Source organism: Heptranchias perlo, chromosome 24 (genome assembly GCF_035084215.1).
Source record: "Heptranchias perlo isolate sHepPer1 chromosome 24, sHepPer1.hap1, whole genome shotgun sequence".
Classification (NCBI taxonomy): domain Eukaryota; kingdom Metazoa; phylum Chordata; class Chondrichthyes; order Hexanchiformes; family Hexanchidae; genus Heptranchias; species Heptranchias perlo.
Window position 1 is genome coordinate 12303845 of NC_090348.1, and position 23175 is coordinate 12327019.

The 23175-nt window shown below is 42.3% G+C and overlaps 1 protein-coding gene across 3 annotated transcripts in view; it reads right to left on the bottom strand.

The window, feature by feature from the left end:
- The window catches only part of ptpro (protein tyrosine phosphatase receptor type O), a 140724-nt gene that overhangs the window by 10180 nt on the left and 107369 nt on the right, over positions 1-23175 (bottom strand). For 2 of the 3 annotated variants that reach the window (XM_068004773.1, XM_068004771.1), the window contains exons 14-19: positions 18061-18196; positions 16767-16887; positions 16593-16661; positions 8444-8479; positions 5912-5993; positions 5211-5301 (exon numbers count right to left, since the gene is read on the bottom strand). In XM_068004773.1, the coding sequence (XP_067860874.1) occupies positions 5211-5301; positions 5912-5993; positions 8444-8479; positions 16593-16661; positions 16767-16887; positions 18061-18196 (535 nt within the window). The remainder of the gene's footprint in view (positions 1-5210; positions 5302-5911; positions 5994-8443; positions 8480-16592; positions 16662-16766; positions 16888-18060; positions 18197-23175) is intronic. The other variant, XM_068004774.1, reaches the window with a different exon arrangement.

Consider the following 23175-nt stretch of genomic DNA (forward strand, 5'->3'; position numbering starts at 1 on the left):
TTCACATTGAGTTCGAGAGTGACGTACTTAAGTCTGAAACTAGAGTCTTAAACTTAACCAAAGCCAATTATATAGGTATAAGGGACGAGTTGGCTAAAGTTGATTGAAAAATTAGATTAAAAGATATGAGGGTAGATAATGGCGAACATTTAAGGGAATATTTCATAATTCTCAACGAATATATGTTCAATTGAGGAATAAAAACTCCACGGGAAAAGTGATCCATCCGTGGCTAACTAAAGAAGTTAAGGATAGTATTAGTTTAAAAGAAAAGGCTTATAATGTTGCCAAGAAGAGGAGTAAGCCTGAGGATTGGGAGAGTTTTAGAAACCAGCAAAGGATGACCAAAAAAATTGATAAAGAGGGAGAAAATAGAATATGAGAGTGAACTAGCAATAAATATAAAAACGGATTGTAAGAGCTTCGACAAGTATGTGAAAAGGAAGAGAGTAGCAAAAGTACATGTGGGTCCCTTGAGGCTGAGACAGGAGAAATTACAAAGGGGAATAAGGAAATGGCAGAGACAAATATTTTGTATCTGTCTTCACAGTAGAAGACACAAAAAACATACCAGAAATAATGGGGAGCCAAGGGTCTAATGAGATTGAGGAACTTAAAGTAATTAATATTAGTAAAGAAAAAGTACTGGAGAAATTAATGGGACTAAAAGCCCCGATAAATCCCCTGGACCTGATGGCCTACATCCTAGGCATTTATTCCTACTTTATTCCTAGGAATAAAGTAGGAATAAACATGTCATTTTCAGGTTGGCAGGCTGTAACTGGTGGGGTGCTGCAAAGATCAGTGCTTGGGCCTCAGCTATTTACAATCTATATTAATAATTTAGATGAAGGGACCAAGTGTAATGTATCCAAGTTTGCTGACGATACAAAGCTAGGTGGGAAAGTAAGTTGTGAGGAGGACACAGAGTCTGCAAAGGGATATCGACAGGTTGAGTGAGTGGGCAAGAAGGTGGCAGATGAAGTATAATGTGGGGAAATGTGAGGTTATTCACTTCGGTAGGAAGGATAGAAAAACAGAATATGTTTTAAATGGTGAGAAACTATTAAATGTTGGTGTTCAGAGAGATTTGGGAGTCCTCATACAAGAAACACGTGGAGTTGAGGTCGAAGATCAGCCATGATCTTAATGAATGGCAGAACAGGCTTGAGGGGCCATATGGCCTACTCCTCCTCCTATTTTTTATGTTCTTTTATTTAATTTAATTATAAGAGTGAACGGAAAAGTAAAAAAAAAGAAAACTTTTAATTTTTTAAAGAACTTTTTTTAATGACCAAAAACTGTTAAAATAAGGAGAAATGAGACTCCACATTTTTAAAAGTTAATTTTTAGTTGTTTGGCAGTCATTAAGATTAACCACGCTGTTAAAACTTAGTTTGGACCTGTATTTTTAACTGTACCTGTTTGATGGTGTAATTAGTTACTTTCCAGCTTGGCAGAGAAGCAAGTTTGCACTTTTTCAATGATTTCTCTGATTGCAGCGTGCAATGTCCCTTCAATTTGAAGCTGTCATATCACCGGCGAACCACTAGGAGCAAGTTCCGGATTTCCGTGTTTCACTGCCCATGTGCGAACACTTGCTCCTCCATTTCACCACTAACAACGGAGAGCGCTGTTGTGCTCTCTGTTATTTCGCAAGCAATTTCTACCCCATCTCAACACCAACACACAGTTATTTGCTGAAGTGCAAATGTGCAGATCAGGACCACAGTTGTGCTCCTATTTACATAATTAATTGTCAGCTTTTTTTGCTAAATTTCTCTACTGAAAGGCAAAGGGACATTTTTTTTGCAGCTGGTGTCACTTCCAGATCAAGTAAAGCATAGCATACTGGCTGCAAGGTTGTGTTGGTCTTAATACAGAATAATCTACATATTAATATTAATATATAGTCAAGGTCAGGTGCTCTGGATAGATGACCCATTGGAATGTAGGAATGCACAGAACTGGAAACTACGGTTTTGGTCCTTCCGGTTGGCCCCAGAGTTCACAATAGAATACACAGTACTCACCCTGCCTATATCGCTCAAGTGATGTTCCTGCCTAAAGCTTGACAAATTCCCTCTTAAAATTACTGATGTTATCAGCATTGATCGTCTCCCTGGGCAGTCCAATCCAAACATTCACCTCCCTCTGTGTGAAATAGTTATGTCTGATTTCTCCATTCACCGGTCCCGGTTATGTCTGATTTCTCCATTCACCGGTCCCGGTTATGTCTGATCTCTCCATTCACCGGTCCCGGTTATGTCTGATCTCTCCATTCACCGGTCCCGGTTATGTCTGATCTCTCCATTCACCGGTCCCGGTTATGTCTGATCTCTCCATTCACCGGTCCCGGTTATGTCTGATCTCTCCATTCACCGGTCCCGGTTATGTCTGATCTCTCCATTCACCGGTCCCGGTTATGTCTGATCTCTCCATTCACCGGTCCCGGTTATGTCTGATCTCTCCATTCACCGGTCCCGGTTATGTCTGATCTCTCCATTCACCGGTCCCGGTTATGTCTGATCTCTCCATTCACCGGTCCCGGTTATGTCTGATCTCTCCATTCACCGGTCCCGGTTATGTCTGATCTCTCCATTCACCGGTCCCGGTTATGTCTGATCTCTCCATTCACCGGTCCCGGTTATGTCTGATCTCTCCATTCACCGGTCCCGGTTATGTCTGATCTCTCCATTCACCGGTCCCGGTTATGTCTGATCTCTCCATTCACCGGTCCCGGTTATGTCTGATCTCTCCATTCACCGGTCCCGGTTATGTCTGATCTCTCCATTCACCGGTCCCGGTTATGTCTGATCTCTCCATTCACCGGTCCCGGTTATGTCTGATCTCTCCATTCACCGGTCCCGGTTATGTCTGATCTCTCCATTCACCATCCCACTTTTCATTCCATGGACCACTGTTATTGTTCTTGGTGCCATGGTAAACAGTGTTGGGTTCAACTTGTTGATCCCTTAAAGATCTTAAATAACTCCAAATCCCTTTCAGTCCTTTCTTCTTTAGCCTGTCCATCTGGTACATTAAGTCTCACATGATGGAATCTAATTGTATTTGGGGTAACCCCACTATTTTTGCCTCAGTGACCAAGCCTTTGCTCAACAGCATAACTGATCTAAATCATCCTGCGGCTCTTTTATGGCCACTTCTATCTCCACTGCTTTGCATATTTTGTCCTATTAGCAAATCTGACCACCATACAGATTTTGGTGTCCATTTCTTTTTTGTAGGGATCCCATTGACCCTGGTGGGATTCCACCTAAACATTTTCTTCTCCTCATCCTCCTCCCCCCACCTATCCAGTCTGAAATTAGAAAGTACTCAGCATATAAACATGGAAACAGGAGTTGACCATTCAGCCCCCTCGAGCCTGTTCTGCCATTTGATTAGATCATGGCTGATCTATATCTTAACTCCATCTATAATTCTATCTACCTGCCTTGGTTCCGTAACCCCTAATGCCCTAGCCTAACAAAAATCTATTAATCTCAGTTTTGAAATTTTCAATTGACCTAGCCTCAACAGCTTTTTGGGGGAGATTCCAGATTTGCACTACCCTTTGTGTGAAGAAGTGCTTCCTGACATCACCTGAACACCCTAGCTCTAATTTTAAGGTTATGCCCCTTTGTTCTGGATTCCCCCACCAGAGGAAATAGTTTCTCTCTCTCTACCACATCAACTCCTTTGATCATCTTACACACCTCATTTAGATCACCCCTTAATCTAATATATTTAAGGGAATACAAACTTAGTCTATGCAACCTGCCCTCATAATTTAATCCTTTTAGCCCCGGTAGCTTGCTGGTGAATCTGCATTGCACCCCCTCCAAGGCCAACATATCCTGCCTGAGGTGGGGTGCCCAGAACTGAACACAGTACTCTAGGGTAGGGTCTAGCCAGAGCTCTGCACAGCTGTAACATATCTTCCCCACCTCTGTATTCCAGCCCTCTGGAGATAAAGGCCAACTTTCCATTAGCTTTTTAAGTTGTTTTTTTGTACCTGTCCACTAGCTTTTAGTGATTTCTGTATTTGGACCCCTAAAGCTCCCTGCTCATCCACAGTTCCTAGCTTCTCGCCATTTAGAAAATACTTCAATCTCTTTCTTAAGTCCAAAGTGGATGACCTCAAACTTTTCTGCATTGAACTCCATCTCAAGTTTATTTTTAATCATTATCTTAACAAGTTTCATGTTCCACCCAGGATTTTTGTGGCTTTTAGTTTAATTAGAAGTCTTTCAGGTAGAACTTTGTCAAAAGCTTTCTGAAAGTCCAAATAAACACTCTCATAGAGAGTTGCAATGTCTAATTTATCTGCTGCATAGTCAAAAAGTCAAGGAGGTTTGTTAGGCAGGATCTTCTAAACTGTTCACATTAAGTTATTGCTATACTTCTCTTGACTCCCTGTGGATCTGGTACTGCAGCAATGCCTTTGGGCCAGTTCTGTGGGGCTGTCCATGGGCTGGTACAGTAGGACTGCCCATGAGCTAGGGCTGGCCTATGGGACTACCCCATGGGCCAGGAATGAGAAACTGACCTATAGATTGGTATTGCAGAACTGCCCATGAATCAGCACTGTGGGACTGGCCATGGGTTGGTACTGTGGGACTGCTGGTGGGAAGGTACAGTGGGACCTGCCCGTGGATCAGGACTGTGCAGCTGCCCGTGGGCTGGTATTGTGGGACTGCCCATGGGTCGGTACCATGGGTCAATACAGTGGATCGGTGCAGTGAGACTGCCCGTGGATTGGGCCCGTGGGTCAATACAGTGAACAACATGTGTAAATACATTGTTTTGTTGCTGTCTTTGCCCCTTCCAATTCTGTATAAAATTAGTTCAAATCTGTTTTCACCAAATCCAACATCAATCTTTACTTACAACTTTCAGCATTTTCTTGTAAATGATGTCAAGTAAATCACATTTCAAGAGGACATACGGCAAAAAATATAAGCACTGTTAATGTGCAGCACTCAGACCATTATAAAAGTAATGGAATATAAGAAGAATTTTTAGGAACAGAAAAAGACCATTCGGACTTTAAGATAAAAGCAACCTAGTTTAAAAACTGCAGTTTAAAAATGTCTCGTGATGTTTCACAGGAATTACATTGCATTTCTAATTATAGACGGCAGGAAAATGATCTAATTTAAGGATTATTTGATGAATGCCACATTGTATGAATCTACATTACTCACATGGCAGGATATTAGTGTAACGATTTTTACATCGATTTACTGGTAGTTCAGCTGCATCTTGGGATATATCCTGACCAACCAGCTTTAGATCCTGGCAATGAAAACCAGAGTGATAATCAGTTCATGGAAAGCTTAGGTCTGCACAATGATGACAAGACTCGAGGACAAACACGCTGTAAAAGATCCAAATGTTTGTTTAATTTTTTAAAAAATCTTGTAAACTATAGTTAAAAAAGAATTGTAATAGTGGGAGATGATAAACTGACTGCCAAGCAAATAACGTGTGCACGTACAGTTAAATGTCTGCACCATATAGTGGCATTGCCATACTGTTGTATTTATGGACACGCACCAGTTTGATGCCCTGTATGCCAGTGAGTTTCCTATCTCAGCTGTGTTGCTGAGGGGAGGCACAGAGCAGAAACAGGAGACTTTCACATGGGGAGGGGAGGGGAGGGGAGGGGGGCTGGGGGGGGGGGGGGGAGGAAAGAAAAATTAAAAATAAATCAGCGAGCGTGAATCACAGCCTACTCTCACATACCTCCCATCTAGCCAGGTAACGAGGGGCACAGTTTATGAGCTGGAGTAGGTTGTCCGCCTGCCCTCTGAGCTAAAGTGTCTGCATGGGCGGGTGGAGAAAGAGAGTCTATGGAGGAGGAAACGTTTCAGTATCTGTTTTATTGGGAGAAGGAATATCTTACCTCAAACTGCAGAGAGAATTTGTAATCAGAGTCTCTAGCCATATCCTTGAGATACAATTCAAAATCATCCAGCTGAACAAGGCTGTGGGAAGCAAAGAAAAAAAAGCCCATTCATTTTATCTCAAGCGATTGATCTTGAAAAGGAATGAATTCATATAAAGGATAACTTCACTTCCATAATAACTGCAGACCTCCTGACCATTCACTATTAGAATGAGTTTTGCTTACTTTAGTGGAATTGTCAGACCTTTTGTCAGGGGACTTATTTCAATTAGTTTAAAAGTTCATTATCTTGGTAGTGCTCGCTCGTATTCAATATTACTAGTACAAAGAAAGGAGTCCTTAAAAGTTCTACTAATAATATTGCATAGTTACATTTATATGCTCGTCTGACAGTGTGAGGCAGTTGGTTCTAGTCCACCAGTGAGACTGTTGCCACCAGTCTCGCTGTCTCCGTTAAATCACTGGTGGGATCGAATCTCCTCATAAGTTACAGTACAAAGTCATAACACAAACATGGCATTTATCACTGGTAACATTCTACGTTTCAGTGAGAAAGCTGCAGCCAGAAGCAAACACTGAAATGAAAGTCACTGGGGTCGATCTTGACTTTTTGCGCCAGTGTAAAACTGGCGATAGCGAGTCAACAGCCCGTTTTATATCTCTCCCGATTTTGGCTTCAGTGGAAATAAAAATCGGGAGAGATGTAAAACGGGCTGCCGATTCGCTCTCATCCGTTTTACACTATCGCACAAAGTCACGATATACCACGCCCAGTCTGATCGACTACAATCAGTTAGTACTGGATCAGTTAGTACGTTCACTAATAATTAAACAAACAGCTTGGCCCTGTCAATTCACCTTTTAGATGAACATATTATTATTTGACATCATCTCACGGGGACGGTTTGTGCTAGATTATTTTTAACCATTTAAAATCTGGATGATAGGCTCTTAATACATGGCTCATGATATTCAATATGACTGACTAGCAATTTCAGTCGTGCCATTATGGGGAGCACTTGGTACAGGCAACAGCACATTTCCACAGGAAGGAAATAAGTGTAAAAAGTGGCCGTGATATCAGCTTCCCTGGGCTACTCACTTGTACCTCCTAGAATCACATCAGCAAACACCTTGGAGCAGAGTTACAACCTGTTCTTATGGCCTTGGAAGGGTAAGGGTCAATAATTGGAAAAATAGAATCTATACTTTGCAGTGGTGAGAAAGGAGCAGCTTAAACGAGAAGTATTGCTGAAATTGGGTTGGGCTGGTTTCTTGTTTCCTGACCTCCCCAGACTAAAATAACAAGCAGCTGTCTGTGGTCTCCAAATAAATATTCCACTTACTCATTAGTTATGCTCAGGGTTTTACAACTCAATGCCGACTTAGTAGAAGCTGTTAAACTGACAATAGTTTTTGTTTTTATGTGCCAGTTCTGATCAATTGGAGAGGAATAAACTCAGAGAATCGTTAAAACTATCACACACTCGAGGGCCTGGTAGCACAGGACGTGGGTGTTCCAATGAGCACAGCCACGGAATAGGAGGAAAGAGGTTTGTGGCCTGCAGTCGGTTCCACAATGACTTTTCAGTTTCAGCCATGGCACTGATTGAGGCTCCTCATGGGAAGGAGTGGGAAAAACTCGAGGGTGAGTCATACCAGTGACTTCCAAGCACCTCCTGGCAATTACATCCATGACGTAGTACACTGGTAGAGACCTTGCAGCAGAGTGGCTGCCTAACTGTCCTCTTGCCTTGGAAATAGGTGGGTAGGCAGAGACAGACCTTAAGATAGGGATAAATGGACAAAAGATAAAAATCAAAAACAAAAAAAAACCCTGTGCTATTGTGCAGTTATTCTATGAGGATTTCTGCAATATGCCAATGTTGAGGACAACACAGGATGAAAATTTACTTGAACCCTGTAAGATTGACAGAACAATTATTATTCCCTAAGGGGATGTAGTGAAATATGTGGTGTGGCAGGGAGAGCAATCTCAGGGTCAGAATTTCTGATTGACGATTTGATTCAATTCATACAGAGGTCGGTCTTAGTTTTAACCAGAGGCTCTGAGAAAGGCAGGTCCGTCCCATGCAGGATCTGTGCCTCTCCACAATTAAGTTGAAGAAAAATCGTACTTTGAAATCTATACTGTGCTACCAAGAGACTGGTATTTTGTAAGAGATCAGATCAGAGGTTTTTCCTGGTTTTAGCGACGATGGGAGCATGATCCCTTAGCACTTCCCTCTTGAATGTAACAGCTGTATCACTGTACTGGAAGCACCTCCATTTTAAGAAAGCAGTGGTGTGTCGTCCTGCAATTGAAGATCCTTGCAGGGACAGAATTTACGAGAGCCCAGACTCTCTCATACCAAAGTCAGAGCAATGCAGAGAGGTGAGCCTCACTCCCAGAAACTTATGAGACAGAGTAGTTTACAGAGTATGAATCAAATGTTCTATAGGTTTAACAATTATACTTCACAGTAATGGTACTGATACTTTAATGTACAGCACCACCTTTAAACGTACTTGGCTAGTTTCCTCTTCTTCAGTGCATATTTATTCCTGTAAGTAAAGAACATGTGATAAAAAGATGACAAATCTGTTTCTATCTTTACTGGTGAAATTTATGAAACTGGTGAAATTTATGAAACTTCCTCAATGAAACACACAGCAAACTCAAGAATTTAATTTAGAAACACGTGCACAAATACTGTAAGTAGCCATCCACACTCCAATAAACCTCACTAAAATAAAGCCTTTTAACCCCTTCTCCCCTGAATCACTTCCGTGTTACTAACCTGATATCTGATAAGCACATGGCTCACTACGCATCCTCCAGTGAAGGAAGAGTCTCAACAGATTTACAGAAGCTTGGAAAGAACCCATGCAAATAAGTAATAAATGACACTAAATATTGATAAACTTACAGTAAAATGCAGTAAATATGATTACACAATGAAAAGGATATGCTTACAGAATGGTTGGACATATAGGCAATCGCAAGGGTAAATTCAAGGTTCATAGTGGGGAGTCACGCTTATAGTGTAAGTGCATTAGTTACTAATGCATCTTATAATGTAGGTGTTTTAGTTACCAATGTATTTATAATGCAGCATTATTATATCAAACATAAAATAATGTGCATGCATTAGTTATTAATGAATCTTATAATGTGAGCACATTCATTACTAATGCACTTGAGCTAATGTATATTATAAGGCAAGAACTTTAGGTACTAATGTATACTATGATGTTAACAGCATTAATTATTAATGTTTCTTATAAGGTAGGCACATTACTTACTAGTATATCTTAGGATGTGGCTACTTTAATTACTACTGCATCTTAAATATAGGCACATGAGTTAATGTATATTATAACATAAGCACATTAGTTATTAATATACCTTATAATGTAGGTACATTACTTACTAGTATATCATATAATGGTTCTTATATATATTATTAATTACCAGTGTATCATTTTAATGTAGTGGCATTAAATACTAATATACCTTATAATGCAGCTACATTAGTTATTAATAATGAATGTGCCTATATCTCTTTCTTTCTGTCTGTGTAATTGACACAATGTATAACCAGTGTACTGGGACGTGCTGTTCTCCATGACTGGCCTGTTTGAACAACAACGACACCTTTTGATTGGTGTGATGCTGTCCCAGCCTAATATAAGATATGCGATTTGAGAACCTTTCACTCATTCACCTGACGAAGGGGATAATCTCCGAAAGCTTGTGATTTTAAAATAAAATTGTTGGACTATAACCTGGTGTTGTAAGATTCCTTACATTTGTCCACCCCAGTCCATCACCGGCATCTCCACATCATATATTACAAGAAACATTAGTATTTAATGCCACTACATTATAAAATAACTAATGCAGCATTAGTCATTAATAGTTACTAATTTATTTAATAACATATTTGCATTAGTTACTAATTTATCTTTTAATGCAGTGACACTAGTTGCTAATATATCTTATAATGCAGGTGCACTAATTATAACTGTATCTTATACTGTAGGCACATTAGTTACTGATGAACTAATCAGAAACCTGAGGATAATTGTTGATCACTCATTAAAAGGTGCAAAAACAGTATGAGGTGGCTATGGGGAAAGCAGATGGGCTTTTAGGTTATATCGTTAGGATCAGAGTACAAAATTGACTATATGAGAATCAGATTTTATTTCATCATTCTTCAGGATGTGGGTGTCATTAGCAAGGCCGCCATTTATTGCCACTCCCTAGTTGCCGTTGAGAAGGTGCTAGTGGGTCATCTTCTTGAACTGCTGCAGTTCACATGGTGAAGGTGCTCCCACAGTGCTGTTAGGTAGGGAGTTCCAGGATTTTGACCCAGCGACAATTAATGAGCAGCGACATGTCCAAGTCGGGATGGCATGTGACTTGGATGGAACTTGGAGGTGATGGTGTTCCCATGCACCTGCTGCCCTTGTCATTCTAGGTGGTGGAGGTCGCGGGTTTGGGAGCTGCAGTTGAAGAAACCTTGGTGAGTTGCTGCAGTGCATCCTGTTGATAGTACGCTCTGCAGCCATGGTACACCTGCACTTGAAGCTTTGTGCCCAGTTTTTGGCCCCGCACAGAATGAAGGATATTGAGGCTCTGTAAAGTATGTGGTGGAGGTGGGGTCGAGGTGGAGGGGGTGGGGGTGGAGAGGGTCGGGGGGGATGGACGGGGTGGGGTTTGGGTGGAGTGGGGGTGGAGGAGGTGGTGAATTGGGGTGGGGGTGGAGGGGGTCGGGGGGTGGATGGAGGGGGTCGGGGGTGGGTGGGGTGCGGGTGGAGGAGGTGGTGAGTGTGGAGGGGGTCGGGGGGTGGGTGGGGTCGGGGTGGAGGGGGTGGTGGGTGGTTGGGGTGGAGACACCAAAATGATATCTAGCCTAAGGACTCTTTGTTATTAGGATAGGCTCCGAGTGGTGGGGCTATTTATTTTAGAGAAACAAAGGCAAGGAGACGATGTGACTGATGTTTTTAAAATAATGAAGCAATTGGATTGAGTCGGGTTGGTTTGGTTAGTGGAGATGGATGTCGATGGTGGGACTATGGAGAATGTGTAAAAAAAAAAATCAAGCAATTAGGTTAGATCCAGGAAATATTTCTTCCTGCAAACAGTCATGGTCCCTCTGAAACAGATTACCTGAAGTTCTTTTTAAAGGGAATTTGACAGGTTGCTGACTGATGAGGACATTTCCAGTTATGAGGTAAGTTGATCGATAGTTGTAGTTAGCAGCAGGTACGAGAGTCTCCTGCAGCTTTGCTACTTTGGGGGAGAATTGCAGGGGTTTCTCCAAAATCAGCAGCAGGTTTTTCCTTTGCTTTTTGCTTCTTTAGGGATTAGGGGGTGAGTCAATGATGTGTATGACCGAACCATGTCTGGATGGGGTGGGCGTGATGGCCTTTTCCTGCACCTTTTGTACATTAATATGTACTGCGTGTCCATTACAATAAAAACCCAACCTCTTGTGGTCATGAATCATTTGCTCATTGGTAAACATTTTTAAAGCAGTCTGATGGGTCACGTTCTACTTCTTTGGCAATTATGAGAGATCCAAATTTTGCATTCAATGCAATTTCATCCAATTTGTATGAAGGTGTAAATTTTGATTAAAACAAAATTACAAACTGTAGATCAGACTGGTGCGATGTGGTAGTCTCCTTTGTCATTTATGCAAAATGTCTTGGAAACAAATGTCTGGCTATTGATTAGTAAGATTTCAGCATAGTAAGATTGGACGTATAGGGATGTATGTAAATTGAACAATGTACAATTGTCTTGCCTCTGGTCCTATTTGTCCGCTAACTGTATTCTGCAGATTAGACATATCGATTTAAGGAAGCGTGATCAACATGTGGAGCGGACAACAGATACCAGAGTGGAGACAAAAACCCTTGAATTATTATTACAGACACTTGGATACTGCAAGGGGGTGGGCGTCTGTATAGTATTTCTGGCCGGATGAACTAAAATGGGCTGAATGGCCTTCCTCATCTGTAATGATCTTGAAGTTTATGAGCACAGTGGAGAAATTGAAGTCAGCAGCAAGATATCTGTTCTACACTTTTTCCTCCCCTAATTTCTGTTATTTATCTCCTGCTTTATGTCTGTTTGCAAAGTACCACTCCTAAGTAATCAGGGTACGTGGGCCCCTCAGGTCTATGTCAACCGAGAAATAGCAAAGGTTTTATACTTTCTCTAGTTTACTATTTCACCTCCACTTGCTGCTTCCTTAGACAGCCCAGCTGAGAAATCACTGATCTTACTACTGATGGTAACACGGACTACACTGCCTCATTAATGTGTTATAATAAAATAACGCACAATATTTTGGGCCGAGGTAGCAGTTATAGCAGTGCAATCCTAAAACAGCTATTAAAAGTTTATATAAAATTGTTCGTCAAACCCTTTTGCTAATTTTCCAAACATAGATATAATACAATGTCAAAATGCATTATCACATCACTAAGGCTCATCTTGTACTTGTGCATAATATCAGCGTGACAAAAACACTATCAACATAAAAACAGAGTGTGATTGTCTTTACTCACTCCCCAGGCACAAAGACAATGGCTCATTCTAAAGAGTTTGACTTTAGGAATTAATCTCAAACAAAGTCACAATAAACTTCTCTCAGCTACACCCATAATTATTGCTAAAATACTAAATTGTGGATCTACTCTGCTGCCCATATCCTGTCCCATTCACCCATCCGTGCTGACCTACATTGGCTCCTGGTCCCCCAATGACTTCTATTTACCATTCTCATCCTGGTCTTTAAATCCCTTTGTGGCCTTGCCCCGTTCTGTCTCTGTAACTTCCTCCAGCCTTAGAACCATCCCATAACACTGCATTCCTCTGACTCTGGCCTTGTGCATCTCCTCCCTTTCACCTCACTATTGGCAACCATGCTTTAAGCCATCTATGCCCCAAGCTCTGGAATTCCCTCCCTAAATCTCTCCAACTCCCTCTCCTCTCTCAAGACCCTCCTTAAAACCAACTTCTTTGACCAAGCTTTTGATCACCCCTGCTAATATTTTGTTCTTTGACTGAGTACACCACCGGTGAAGAGCCTTGGGAGGTTTTTTTTACGTTAAAGGCACAATATAAATGCAAGTTGTTGTTAGTTGATTCTTTCCTACTGCTCTTGGCTAATCCTAAAACTAATCTCACTGCCCCTCTCCCCCAACACACACCACAAAACAAACATACACATATCATGTGCCATACAGTGTAAATACCTTTTTGAACTCTCCTATATTTTGTAGCCGGTAGCTTCTCACAGTACGGATGTGCGAGAACATTACGTCCTAGTTGAGGTGCTTTTAGTTTTAACATTTCTCAGGAGGTATTAGGTGAGAAGACTATTAAAATAAACTTACCAAGGGTTAATACCAAAGGCCAAAAGATAGTCAGTCCAAAGGCATGATGGGAGCAGTGCAAGAACAGCAAAAATACTTCTACGCCTGAGAAAATGCAACACAGACACATATAGACAAAGAGTCTGTTTGATTAATAAAAGAGACAGTTGTCTGTGATTAACATACACATGAGGTAAGACTTTGTTAGGTATAGTATATAGAGATTCTACAGTAACACAGACATGCTGCACAGCTAAGATAGCGTTACAATGAGAAATACAGAAAGTAATGCACAAAGTTAATATGGTTAATAGTTTAATTCACACGTGCAAACAAAAAGTTTAAATCATTACCTGCTATATTATTTTTTCATTTCCTGCTGCAACTTTTGACTTGCTTCCTATTAAACATCATGTGCAATACTATGGAGTCTGTATTACCACTAGGAGGAACTCAACTTGACTTATAATTGTGTTGAAGACTAAACATCATTACAGTCACTTTCTGTTTTTATCTGCCTATACACTGCTGGGGTACCAGAAATTGCAAGGAAAATCCTAGTTCTGAAAATCTATCTACGGTCATGTTGATTTTTTTTTCTTGAGACCGAAAGCTTGGTCTCCCTAAGAAGATGAGCTTCTTAAATATAAATTTCTAACCACAAGAGGGATTTTCTACTGCTGCCTCTCAGTTTTAGAATGTTTCGACCAATCTAGTAGAAAGACCAGGTCGTGAAGTCTGATGTGAGGAGAAGATAACAAAAATATATCTTTCACCCCGCAATTTAAACACATAGGGGGTGATTTTAAACCCCAAGAACGGGTGGGTTGGGGGCGGGTGGGAGTTGAAAATAGTTGTTTTTTGGGTCGCAACCCGGCTTTATTTCCGGGTTTAACGTCACGTAAAGAAGTACAGGCTTCCCACTTGGAATGCAAAGTCCAAAAATTTTGCGGTTGTGACCCAAAAAACAACTATTTTCAACTCCCACCCACCCGTTCTTGGGGTTTAAAATCACCCCCATAGATTAAGCACTAGCCTGCCTGCTGTATCCAAATGGAGATGAGGCCATTTAAAAAGACAACTGAATTTTGTATCTCCTTGCCCTTATTGTAATGACAGTATAATACCAATGAATGACTTTTTAAAAAAATTCGTTCACGGGATGTGGGCGTCGCTGGCAAGGCCGGCATTTATTGCCCATCCCTAATTGCCCTTGAGAAGGTGGTGGTGAGCCGCCTTCTTGAACCGCTGCAGTCCGTGTGGTGACGGTTCTCCCACAGTGCTGTTAGGGAGTTCCAGGATTTTGACCCAGCGACAATGAAGGAACGGCGATATATTTCCAAGTCGGGATGGTGTGTGACTTGGAGGGGAACGTGCAGGTGGTGTTGTTCCCATGCGCCTGCTGCCCTTGTCCTTCTAGGTGGTAGAGGTCGCGGGTTTGGGAGGTGCTGTCCTTGGCGAGTTGCTGCAGTGCATCCTGTGGATGGTACACACTGCAGCCACAGTGCGCCGGTGGTGAAGGGAGTGAATGTTTAGGGTGGTGGATGGGGTGCCAATCAAGCGGGCTGCTTTATCTTGGATGGTGTCGAGCTTCTTGAGTGTTGTTGGAGCTGCACTCATCCAGGCAAGTGGAGAGTATTCCATCACACTCCTGACTTGTGCCTTGTAGATGGTGGAAAGGCTTTGGGGAGTCAGGAGGTGAGTCACTCGCCGCAGAATACCCAGCCTCTGACCTGCTCTCGTAGCCACAGTATTTATATGGCTGGTCCAGTTAAGTTTCTGGTCAATGGTGACCCCCAGGATGTTGATGGTGGGGGATTCGGCGATGGTAATGCCGTTGAATGTCAAGGGGAGGTGGTTAGAATCTCTCTTGTTGGAGATGGTCATTACCTGGCGCGAATGTTACTTGCCACTTATCAGCCCAAGCCTGGATGTTGTCCAGGTCTTGCTGCATGCGGGCTCGGACTGCTTCATCTGAGGGGTTGCGAATGGAACTGAACACTGTGCAGTCATCAGCGAACATCCCCATTTCTGACCTTATGATGGAGGGAAGGTCATTGATGACTGGCCAATAAGAAGCAGGGTCTTTAAATTCACTAACTGTACCTGTATGTGCATAACACACAAATAAACACATACCAGCAAATCCCCAATGGCATTGTTTATGGTGGGTGGGAGGATATAATAAAGTATGAAGTATGCTAGCTAAAGTGAGATGCTTACAAGAAGTGAATGCTATATACTATGGTATATATATATGGGAATAGCCAGGGTGAATAAGTTGCAGAAACTAAATTCAGCTAGTCCGGGTTAAATAAATTTGTTAGACCTTTTCTTTCCTCTTCCAGCAATTAATCACTCTATTTTGCAAACACTTTTTTAAAAACAAAGAAATCAAGAAACCCACCCTTCCCCAACTCCCCCATTTCATCAATACTGACTGCATCCTCTTAGCACCAGTGCTGGTGCCTCTAGGGAAGTAGATGACTTGGATGATTAAAAGAGATGCAAAAACTGCATCTTATACCGAGAAAGTCCATCTGCGAGTGATGTAATGAGCTTCCCAGCATGAACTGTGCACGTTTGCTGTAGAAAGGGTTTTCCTGGTGTCAGGTTTGCTTGCTTGTTTCTCCCCAGTGTTGAGAAGAGTTTGCCCACAGCTACATCACCATAACTCAAAAAAAAGCCAACACGAACACAGCAGGAGTTGAAAACCACGTGCTCAAATGGTTTTACGATGGCTAATATAGTACAGTGGAGTATAAACAAAATGATGATTATATTTATGAAATAACATTTTCATGGAAACTATGCAGTAATTATAGAAGATTCAGCTTCGCATTACTTTCAGAATCTACTCATTGGTGTTGCCAATAGTGGTAATTGAAACCAGAAATACAGACAACCGAATACTGGAATGCTAAGCAAGATTCTGAATGTAAACCAGATGGATTTCTGAGTGTAACGACACAAAAAATCTTCCTTTTGAAACCTCCCACTGAAACTGCAAGCTGTCCAATGAACTTCCTGCAAACTTCAGTAACATTTTGATTTCCTTTACAAACAATGCAAGTTTATTTCTGACTTTCTTGCTCTACTGTAACTCTGTGTGTTCCTGAACGTTTGCTGTCGAATGCTCTGTTATACTGGCTATTATGACTTTCACTGCTCAAACGGAATCTGGGATGAAAAACTTGAACTAAAATTGTTTTTCAGTACTTCAAAAAGGCCTTCATCTGCTAACCCAGACTTTTACTTCTCCTTTCCATTTTGAACATACCAGTTAAATGGCAACTTCCCGTCTCTCTCCAAAGTGGCAAAATTGACAAATATTCCTGCTCCACAATTCCTGTAAAATATTAATACGATGATTTATACTTAACCTCAGTGTTTGAATAACTCAATGACTGCAAATCTATGTATGAAAAAGCGTGGAGAGCAAGTTACCCTGTACCTGGCGTGTTGCAAGTGCTTTCGTCGCAAGACAAAGAGTGTGATCAGCAGCAGTCCTATAAGCAGGATACTCAGGATTGCAAGGGCAGCGATCACCACCATGTTTGAATTCACTTCTGTAACTAGACGTTTAAAAGAAAGAATCAGGATCTACTTTCTGATACAGACAGCAGAGGCATTCGGCTCCCTGCTCCTTAGATGAGCACCATCTTCATGAAAGAAAAGTGTTTGGAAACTGCTTTCAAGTTCGTTACAAATATACTCAATGCCGTGACGTGAATCATGTTACTTGTGCAGGACAATGTGATTAAAAAAAAAAGCTGGCATTTATTGCCCCTCCCTAGTTGCTGTGAGAATGTGTTGGGGGGGAGGGCCTTCTGGATTTGAGGAGTCACATTTTTCGCTAACCTCTTCATCCTTCAATTGGATCACCTTACACTAAAATAAAGGAAAGTAACTCCCCACTTTCATATTACTTTTAAATCATCTTTAGGTTTCTTCTATTGTGTATTGCACAATTACAACAACAACTTGCATTTATAGAACGCCTTTAATGTAGTAAAATGTCCCAAGGTGCTTCACAGGAGCGTAATCAGACAAAAAAATTGACATTGTATTGTTGGATGACATCAAAGGATGGGCAGCCAAGCTGATCCCATGCTCTGCCCATCCTACTCTTGTTAAATTAATAAACCTTTTGATTTTATCTTGCTCTTTTTTGGGATAGGTCTTGCCCCTTTTTAAGCAGTGTGGTGAGTTAAGGGGACAAAAGATCGCTCAACTGTTTCGTGCTTGCCATTCATTATATCATCTTCCTCAGGCAGATTGTTCCAGTTAACACCCTAATCTGTACCCTTGCTGTGCCACTGATCAGTCACAAACCATCAAATGCAATACACTAAAGCTAATGAAATGCAAGGCTCTATTAAAGAACAATATGGAATGCATCAAAATGTGCTATAGCCCTAGGAAAACCGACTTAGATCAAGAACTCACCTTGTGTAGAAGTCACAAGTGCAAGGCTAGCCTATGCTGCAGTTCATATATAAATTAACAAGCTGGCATAAACACTTGTCTAGAATGCTCCATCTGTAAGACTGGATGAGATTTTAAAATAATACAAGCGAGTCTGAGTAACAGAGAACCTGCCTTTAAGTTGGGAGTCAAGCACCAGCTACATGAGTTACTCTGCTGCCCAGTAAACTCCTCATTTGCAACTAAAACCTAATGCACATATTATTATATCTGTGGCAGTTCATGACTAAAAGGAATACCATTGTTTATACTGAGCGTACCTGTTGTTGAGACAGTGATGAAAACCGGAGCACTGCAACGCTCATAACTGACACTGGTCACACTGCAGTTGTAGGAGGTCGATGGTACGAGACTGGCGAGTGTAACAATGGGCGAGTATACTGTGGCCTCTTCTTTCTGAGAGGAAGATAAGGGAACTTAAGCTTAGATATTATGGTAGACTTGCAGCAGTGTGTGTGTGAGAAGTTACACAAATACAAAGGCTTAAACCTTACAATTTTTGCAAATTAAATCATTTGGTTCCATAACATGCTAGGTATATTACACATGTATATCAGCGTTGTCCACATGTGGCTAATTGGAAATCCAGATGTGGCTAATGCATTTCTGATTATTAAATAAAAACTAATAGACATCATCCTTGGAGATTTCAATGCTCATTCGCACAGAGTATGCATGTGTACTTTAACCTTTTTGTGCGTTTGCTGGTAAAATGGTGAGATGAAAAGCAGAGTGTGAGTGGTTTTCTGATCATTGTGAGTGCTTTACTTCCTTGGTTACTAGATGGTGGTAGATGTTTGTAAAGTAAATATACACAAATGAATTCCATTTACTTGCACTGTGTGAGTGTTTGTAAGTTGTTTTCTACTAAAATTAGTGCATGTGTCACCATAGCCTCACCTGTGGCTGGTCAGTGATTTCTACTGGACAACATATGCAATATTTATTGACTGTTAATTAAATCCCTGCAATTACGTTACATTCTCCTGAAGCAAAAGTGACATTTTAGGAACAAACAAAATTAAAAGAAACTAAATCAGCTGCTCCCAAACACAAATACTAAGATACCAAAAGTACGCAGATATGCATCTGCCAGTGGGAATTACACAGAGCCTAACTTTTAAATGTTCGGACATTCGCAAATATATTTGAGCATTTTTCATTTTTATATTTTGCAATCTTTACATCTATTAAGTGGAGAGGACATTTATTAATTTTGCTTAACATTTGTTTAAACATTTTTGAGTTACAGCAGATATATGTACAGGCAGTGTTGGATCATAAATGCTTCCTCTTAGTCACGTTGGCATAATATAACAGAGATATAGCACGCTTCTAAGTTCCAGATTTTGTCTATGCTTTTAGGAAGGCGCAGTTGGGATGAGGCTTTTCCCCAGTGTGGATGGGAACTAAATTAACCAACACACTACTGGGCTTCCACCATTCACCCATGGTGAAGGAAGGGCATGAGTAGAGGTGGGCTAGCTGGTCACCACCTACCCATCTCCTGGCTGGGAAAAGGTTCACGGAGAAGACTCAACAAAGCAAGAAACCCAGATTATAAAAGGATCAACCAATTCAAATAATGATCTGGTTTAATTTCCACAACAAAGGATTATAAATTAAATTCATATAGAAAGCAGAATTTTTGCCAATTGAATTAAAAATGCTTTGCGAACATGCATCACATATAAATGGTTATTAAAAATCAGCTCTCTACCTCACCCCAGACTTTAATTGTTGACTTCAATCTGCTGCATGATCTGTATTTCAAGCTCTAGTTTTTGTGGCTATTCCCTAATGTCAGAGTTCGAGCAGGACTTCTTCACTGCACAGGACCTCCAACCAACACTATACAGCAGATACATTGACGACATTTTCTTTCTATGGACCCACGGTGAGGAATCACTCAAGAGACTACACGATAACATCAACAAGTTCCATCCCACCATCAAGCTCACCATGGACTACTCCTCAGAATCAGTTTCTTTCTTGGACACACGAATCTCCATCAAAGACGGGCACCTCAGCACCTCACTCTACCGCAAGCCCACGGACAACCTCACGATGCTCCACTTTTCCAGCTTCCACCCTAACCACGTCAAAGAGGCCATCCCCTATGGACAGGCCCTGCGAATACACAGGGTCTGCTCAGACGAGGAGGAACGCGATGGACACCTACAGACGCTGAAAGACGCCCTAGTAAGAACGGGATATGATGCTCGACTCATCGATCGACAGTTCCGACGGGCCACAGCGAAAAATCGCATAGACCTCCTCAGAAGACTAACACGGGACGCAACCAACAGAGTACCCTTCGTCGTCCAGTACTTCCCCGGAGCGGAGAAACTACGCCATGTTCTCCGCAGCCTTCAACATGTCATCAATGATGACGAACACCTCGCTATGGCCATCCCCACACCTCCACTACTCGCCTTTAAACAGCCACCCAACCTCAAACAAACCATCGTTCGCAGCAAATTACCCAGCCTTCAGGAGAACAGCGTCCATGACACCACACAACCCTGCCACGGTAACCTCTGCAAGACATGCCAGATCATCGACACAGATACCACCATCACACGAGAGGACACTACCCACCAGGTGCACGGTTCATACTCCTGTGACTCGGCCAACGTTGTCTACCTCATACGTTGCAGGAAAGGATGCCCCAGAGCATGGTACATTGGCGAGACCATGCAGACGCTGCGACATCGGATGAACGGACACCGCGCAACAATCGCCAAACTGGAGGGTTCTCTCCCTGTCGGGGAACACTTCAGCAGTCATGGACATTCAGCCACCGACCTTCGGGTAAGCATACTCCAAGGCGGCCTTCGAGACACACGACAACGCAAAATCGTCGAGCAGAAATTGATAGCCAAGTTCCGCACCCATGAGGACGGCCTCAACCGGGATCTTGGGTTCATGTCACACTACACGTAACCCCACCAGCGAACAAATGTTATCTGTTTTTAATATAACGGGTCATTGACTGTCTTCCTTCTCTCTCTCTCTTTTTTTTGGGGGTTTGTATATTTGGTGGCCTTTTTAGGTGACACCTTTCTGTCTGCTCACTGTGATTGCCTTGGCAACGGGCAGTAATCACCAGGCATTGTTCTGTGATTTTAAAATGCGAAGGATTCGAAAATGTCATTTCCACACCGTTCACCTGAGGAAGGAGGAAGCCTCCGAAAGCTTGTGGAATTAAAAATAAAACTGTTGGACTATAACTTGGTGTTGTAAAATTGTTTACAATTGTCAACCCCAGTCCATCACCGGCATCTCCACATCATGCCTAATGTCAGAGGACTGAGATATGAGGAAAGACTGGGGAATCTCTGGCTTTTCAGCCTTGAAAGAAGGCAACAGTGAGCTGATCAGATTAGGGAATACAAGAGAGTACATGGTATGGAAAAGGGAAATCCAGAAAATTACTTCAAACTAATTTGCAAGAGTAGGACAAGGGAACATAGGTTCAACCTAGTAAAAGAATATTTTAGGACTCATGAGGAAATTCTTCACACAGAATGACTGACGCGTGGGGTGGACTTCTAGAATAGGAGGGATGAAAATATTTAAGACATTTTTTTTTTAAATTACTTTAATTTTGGCCTGTAGGCAACACTGGCAAAGCAGCACTTATTGCCCGTCCCTAGTTGCCCTGAAGGAATCAAGAGTCAACCAGGGAATGTGTGACTGGAGTCACATGTAAGGCAGACCAAGTAGGATTTTTACAACAATCCATTCAGGTGCCAGTTCACAAATGACCATATTTATTAAATTCAAATCTCAATTTGCCATGGAGGGATTCGAAGTCCAATCTCATAATTACTTTTTTTTATTATTCGTTCATGGGATGTGGGCGTCGCTGGCATCACCAGCATTTATTGCCCATCCGTGGGGCTGAGATGATTGGCCTCCAACAACCACTACCATCTTCCTTTGTGCTAGGTATGACTCCAGCCACTGGAGAGTTTTCCCCCTGATTCCCATTGACTTCAATTTTTCTAGGGCTCCTTGGTGCCACACTCGGTCAAATGCTGCCTTGAAGTCAAGGGCAGTCACTCTCACCTCACCTCTGGAATTCAGCTCTTTTGTCCATGTTTGGACCAAGGCTGTAATGAGCGGACCCCAAACTGAGCATTGGTGAGCAGGTTATTGGTGAGTAAGTGCCGCTTGATAGCACTGTCGACGACACCTTGCATCACTTTGCTGCTGATTGAGAGTACACTGATGGGGCGGTAATTGGCTGGATTGGATTTTTCCTGCTTTTTGTGGACAGGACATACCTGGGCAATTTTCCACATTGTCTGGTAGATGCCATTGTTGTAGCTGTACTGGAACAGCTTCGCTAGAAGCACAGCTAGTTCTGGAGCACAAGTGTTCAGCACTACAGCCGGGATGTTGTCAGGTCCCATAGTCTTTGCTGTATGCAGTGCACTCAGCCGTTTCTTGATATCACGTGGAGTGAATCGAATTGGCTGAAGACTGGCTTCTGTGATGGTGGAGATATCTGGAGGCGGCCGAGATGGATCATCCACTCGGCACTTCTGGCTGAAGATGGTTGCAAACGCTTCAGCCTTGTCTTCTGCACTCGTGCTGGACTCCGCCATCGTTGAGGATGGGGATGTTTGCAGAGCCTCCTCCTCCCGTTAGTTGTTTAATTGTCCACCACCATTCACGACTGAATGTGGCAGGACTGCAGAGCTTTGATCTGATCCGTTGGTTGTGGAATCGCTTAGCTCTGTCTATAGCATGTTGCTTCTGCTGTTTAGCATGCATGTAGTCCTGAGCTGTAGCTTTGCCAGGCTGGCACCTCATTTTTAGGTACGTCTGGTGCTGCTCCTGACATGCTCTTCTACACTCCTCAGTGAACCAGGGTTGATCCCCTGGCTTGTTGGTAATCGTAGAGTGAGGAAAATGCCAGGCCATGAGGTTATAGATTGTGCTGGAATACAATTCTGCTGCTGCTGATGGCCCACATCCCCTCATGGATGCCCAATTTTGAGCTGCTAGATCTGTTCTGAATCTATCCCATTTAGCACGGTGATGGTGTCCTCAGTGCGAAGACGGGACTTCGTCTCCACGAGGACTGTGCGGTGGTTACTCCTACCAATACTGTCATGGACAGATGCATCTGCTGACAGGTAGATTGGTGAGATATGTTTTTCCCTTGTGTTGGTTCGCTCACCACCTGCTGCAGGCCCAGTCTGGCAGCTATGTCCTTCACAACTCGGCCAGCAGTGATTTGAACTTATGACTCTAGATCATTAGTCCAGGCCTCTGGATTACTAGTCCAGTAACATAACCACTATGCTACAGTACCCAGCTGCAGTGCGGGGAATTATAGGGTCCACGTTTATAATATCACT